The following is a 5,647-nucleotide window of genomic DNA, read 5'->3' on the forward strand; positions in this document are numbered from 1 at the left end:
TGCAAATTAGTAATTACTGTTTATACATCTACATGTCAAATTGAATAACCAAGAAAATCTAAAAAAAACAAATCTAAAAATCTAATCTAACCTATAGGTGAGGAATAATGTCTAAAAAATTTCCAAAAAAATACCCTCTATCGAATTGATTTCAAATTACAGTTAGCACCTTACACACACCAGTTAACATATTTAAACCCAACGTACATATTTTACTACTACGATATTGTAAGTATAGACACAGTATTTATTCATAAGTACACATAATGGTCGCACTAATCAGTACAATGTTTATGTCACCGTTCTGTTCTCACAGTTAAGTATTTAATTCAAGTTTGATTAATTCTAAATGAAATAAAATTTTTTGTTAAATTACCAGTAATTATGTAGTTTTAACTTAAAAAAAAAAGAGGAAAAGTAGGTAATCGCTTTGATGGGTAATCGGAATAAAAATCCCCCGGAAAAAAAATCCCCGGAAAAAAAATCCCCAGACGAACAACCCCGGAAAAAAAATCCCCGACCCTAGGAAAAAAAATCCCCAGAATACAATATTACTCACAACCACATGCAAACGGTTAAACAAATATTTTTTAAACGTTAATTAGTATCTATAATTAATATTTAATTACAAATACGTATATTATATTATAATAATTATTGTTAAAAAAAATTATATATTTTATAAATAATATTTTGTTTTAAATTACGATAATATATTATGTATAATTCAACTTAACAACAATAATAATATAAATAAATAACTATAAAAAATTATAAAAAAATATAAAAATTAACAATAACATTTTATATTACTATATTAATACACATTTTATGTTGGTATAATTCTGTAAAAATTAAATCCCCGAAATAAAATATTACGTTTTCAAAACTTCAAATATTTCGAATGAATCGATCATAATATATTATGATATAATATTATATATATATAATAAATTATCAATTATCAAACAATAATTTATTGAATGTAGGCACAAGGCACCTACTTACAGTAAAAAGACTTATTTAAAAAAAAACCCTTTGAAGGAATAATTAACAATAATATTTTATATTACTATATTAATACATATTTTATGTTGGTATAATTCTGTAAAAATTGAATCCCCGAAATAAAATATTACGTTTTCTGTGACATTTTGACGATAATTTAAAAGGTATAAGAACTTCAAAGTTCAAATGATACTTATGATTGTTGAGTACGGTTGTATTGTTGTACACCTACCTATCTAATCTGTAATGGGCTCACGAACATAATTTGGATACTCGTTATCTTAAAATAAATAGGTATCCTGGTATGACCATGTTCAAACATTGTATTGTACAATACAAATTAGCAACGATTTTCAGTGGATCACAAATTATATGCAGGTCTCACTGGTCTCAGTACCTACATATTTAGTACACGATACACAAGTACGAAACGACAACGCTATGGAAACGCTGGAAATTATTAAAACTAATGGTAAAAAACCTAAAATTGCGCACATCGGATTTATTTATCATTTTCAAAAAGAGTGTTCAAATTTTTTACGTTGGCGATGTTCTAAATTTAGCTCTTTAAAATGTCCGAGTGTACTTAAGACGAGTTTAAATATTGAAAATCCAACATTTGTTGGTCTTGATCATGATCATGTACATCATAGTAATAAAAATGCAGTCGCTGCTTTAAAATTACAAAATATAATGAAGACAAAAGCACAAAAATCACATGCAACACCGAGTCAAATATTTGCTGAGTCTGTGATTAATGTACCACATGCAGTGTTATCAGAATTGCCAAAAGAAGAACACGTAAAACGGACAATTCGAAAAAACAGAGGTTACAACGATCCTTCAAAACCAGCAAGTAGAAATGAATTGGTCATTGAAGGTATTTATATATTTATTATATATTGCTACAAATTGTATGTGAAAATACAATGTCATTGTGTGTTAAAATATAATAAATAATATACTTCAAAATAATATTTTTAAAGTTACTTATCTATAGAAATTCAACTTTTCTATATTTTTAATTTTAAGAGGATGTCAGCGTACCTATTATTTGTTTTCTCTCTCTGGCCCACACGCAACATAGACAAAATGCATTTACGCAGAATCATTTTTTTTATGTTTTTAAGTAATCTTAGAGTTCCGAATCATAACGATTTGTCTAAATATTGTCTCAAAACAATTTGAACATAATTTAAATTTACAACATTTTTTTGTTTATTTTGTTTACTCTAACACTTTTTAATTTGTTAGGTAATACTGTTGTCAAAAATCAAACTTTAAAGTTTAAATGCATATTAAAAAAAATTGTGCCCGTATATTTTTAGTATTTTTCAACTGCCATTGTAACAATATGTCAGAAGTCTTGTATTAAATTTGAATTAATTAATTAAAATTAAATACCAAATTATAATTTATATAGTATAATCAATGCATTCATCGCTTGCTCAGAATCTAAAAATTAAAAAAATAATTTTATAGGTGATTGGTGCTTATACGGAGAAGAACGTTTTTTATTAAATGACAATGGTCCAGGTGCGAATGAACGAGTACTGATATTTGCCACAGACTCTGGATTATCGTTATTGGCAAGTTCTAATACTTGGTTCATAGATGGGAATTTTGGACTTGCACCTGAATACTTTAAACAGCTGTATGTATTTCGAGTTCAAAAAAATTCAATTTTTATTACAGCTGTTTATTGTATTCTTGAACGTAAGACCCAATATACTTATGAACATTTGTTTCGGACAATAATGACCGAGTGTGAAAAAAGAGGAAAATACCCTGATCCCGTTTTTTTAAATATGGATTTCGAACTAGCCGTCATGAATGCTGCAAAACTGATTTTGGGCAGCCATATTACGATTCGAGGATGTTTCTATCACCTATGTCAGTCAACGTTTCGGAAATTACAAGAATTAGGCTTTTCCGAACGATATAAAAATGACGAAGTATTCCGGAAATTCTGTACTATGGTTGATAGTCTGGCTTTTCTTCCTTTAGATGATGTTAAAAACGGCATGGAGTATTTAAAACAAAATATACCAACTGGAGCAGAAGATTTCTTGGTATATTTTGAATCAACATATGTAAATGGAAGTTTTAAAAGAATAGGTACAGACGAGTGCAATATTCGTCTTCGAAGGATTCCTCCAGCTTTCCCACCTTGTACATGGAATGTACATCAAACTACAATCTCAAACGATAATAATAGACACAGAACAAATAATATTACAGAAGGGTGGAACAATAGATTTTCCCATTTAGTTGGTATTAAACATCCCACAGTTTGGCATTTAATAAGGAAAATGAAATATGAGGTGGCGGCGGATTATGCAAAATTAGCATTGGATGACGTTGGAGAAGGCAATAAAAAAACGACCAAACTTGGACAAATGAGGACGACAGAAATTAGATTACAAGAACTTTGTGCCAGGTTTGTAAGTGAAAAAATAAATATTCCAGATTTTTTGAATTCAATAAGCCATAATATAAGAAAACAATCTAGTAATTAACTGTGAGCAGTGAGTACCTATGCTATATTTTTAACTAATTAACTATTTATAACTACTATTATTATTAGTTATTACCATTTTATATTATTGACAATTATTATGATCGATACATTCGAAATATTTTTATATGCTATGTTTTTTTATTTATTGTTTGATAATTATTTTATTATGATTATATAATTATTATTATTAATATTACCACCTGTATTTTATCACTCGAAATATTTTTATACTTTATTATTACTACTATTATTATTAGTAATTACCATTTTATATTATTGACAATTATTATGATCGATACATTCGAAATATTTTTATATGCTATGTTTTTTTATTTATTGTTTGATAATTATTTTATTATGATTATATAATTATTATTATTAATATTACCACCTGTATTTTATCACTCGAAATATTTTTATACTTTATTATTACTACTATTATTATTAGTAATTACCATTTTATATTATTGACAATTATTATGATCGATACATTCGAAATATTTTTATATTCTATGTTTTTTTATTTATTTTTGATAATTATTTTATTATGATCACCACTTTTATTTCGTATAATATTTTTGTATTCCTATTTTTATAAGTTATGTTTTTACTGTGAGTGGGTGATTATAATACATTCAATAAATTATTGTTTGATAATTATTTTATTATGATTATATAATTATTATTATTAATATTACCTCCTGTATTTTATGACTCGAAATATTTTTATACTTTATTATTACTACTATTATTATTAGTAATTACCATTTTATATTATTGACAATTATTATGATCGATACATTCGAAATAATAATATAGTATAGTAATAAATATAGTAATATAAAATGTTATTGTTAATTTTTATATTTTTTTATAATTTTTTATAGTTATTTATTTATATTATTATTGTTAAGTTGTTAAGTTGAATTAGACATAATATATTATCGTAATTTAAAACAAAATATTATTCATAAAATATATAATTTTTTTAACAATAATTATTAAATATAATATACGTATTTGTAATTAAATATTAATTATAGATACTAATTAACGTTTAAAAAATATTTGTTTAACCGTTTGCATGTGGTTGTGAGTAATATTGTAGTCTGGGGATTTTTTTTCCTAGGGTCGGGGATTTTTTTTCCGGGGTTGTTCGTCTGGGGATTTTTTTTCCGGGGATTTTTTTTCCGGGGGATTTTTATTCCGGGATTCGCAATACAGTAATCCCTCGTTATCCGCGGAGGTTAGGTTCCAGGAAAGTTGCGCGGATATCGAAACCGCGGATAACGAGACCATAAAGCAATGTAAAACGGGAAGTTAGGTCTTATTTACATACAATTTTTAATTTTTATTAGACATTTTTATTTATTTTTATTTTTATTACACAAAAAGGTTAATAATATGATTTACAATTACATATTATGTATTTATTTTTTTAATATAATTTATTAATTATTTATACATACATACATAACATATTAGGAAGGATGAAAAAAATTTGTAATTGATGTTTGTTTCCTTTTGTTTTTTATGTCTTTGCGAACTTTCTTCGTAAGGCGCCAGCAATTCTTGGATTCCTCTTTTGAACTTTAATGCTCTTTCGCAGTGAGTGGATCCGTCATAAGAACTTGTTCAGTTAGTTGGTTTGCTAATGAATTACATTGAATTACATTGAATTGCTAAATTAATTACAAATATAAATTAAATTAAATGTAGTAATATGTACATACAACCGTACACGTGTCACGCACTAATATCAACCAACAATTGAACAATTTTAAGATATAACAAATTAACCGTAAATATTAAGGTATGTACTTTATGTAGCTTATCTGTTATACCTAAGTATTGTAATAACTTAAAAATAAGAAGAAATATAAATACGACTCCTGTCGATAAATATATTTAATTCAGATGTTAAGATATTAAAATTAAGCTATTACCTTCCTCCAGATGTTCGGAGGGCTCTCGAGATCGTGTATTCGAGAATTAGATCAAATACACCGTACAATATAATTTATGTAAAAAGCACATATAAATTGATACTGCAATCAATGTAAAATATTATATTAAATGCCTTACCTGATTCGCAGTTTTTCGTGAATTATGTGAAAG

At 26.1% G+C, this 5,647-nt stretch overlaps 2 protein-coding genes across 2 annotated transcripts in view; both read left to right on the forward strand.

The window, feature by feature from the left end:
* LOC115034449 (dosage compensation regulator-like) overlaps window positions 1-328 on the forward strand; it is a 1,350-nt gene extending 1,022 nt beyond the window's left edge. Inside the window, exon 3 of the mRNA XM_029491488.1 lies at window positions 317-328. Within this exon, the coding sequence (XP_029347348.1) occupies window positions 317-328 (12 nt within the window). The remainder of the gene's footprint in view (window positions 1-316) is intronic.
* A 937-nt stretch (window positions 329-1,265) lies between these two features.
* Window positions 1,266-3,637, forward strand: LOC103310069. Its single transcript, XM_008187162.3, has 2 exons — window positions 1,266-1,888; window positions 2,491-3,637. The coding sequence occupies exons 1-2, from the start codon at window positions 1,381-1,383 to the stop codon at window positions 3,525-3,527; spliced, it is 1,545 nt and encodes a 514-aa protein (XP_008185384.2). The 5' UTR covers window positions 1,266-1,380; the 3' UTR covers window positions 3,528-3,637.
* Window positions 3,638-5,647: the final 2,010 nt, after the last annotated feature.

The sequence above is a fragment of the Acyrthosiphon pisum genome, chromosome A3 (genome assembly GCF_005508785.2).
Source record: "Acyrthosiphon pisum isolate AL4f chromosome A3, pea_aphid_22Mar2018_4r6ur, whole genome shotgun sequence".
NCBI lineage: Eukaryota > Metazoa > Arthropoda > Insecta > Hemiptera > Aphididae > Acyrthosiphon > Acyrthosiphon pisum.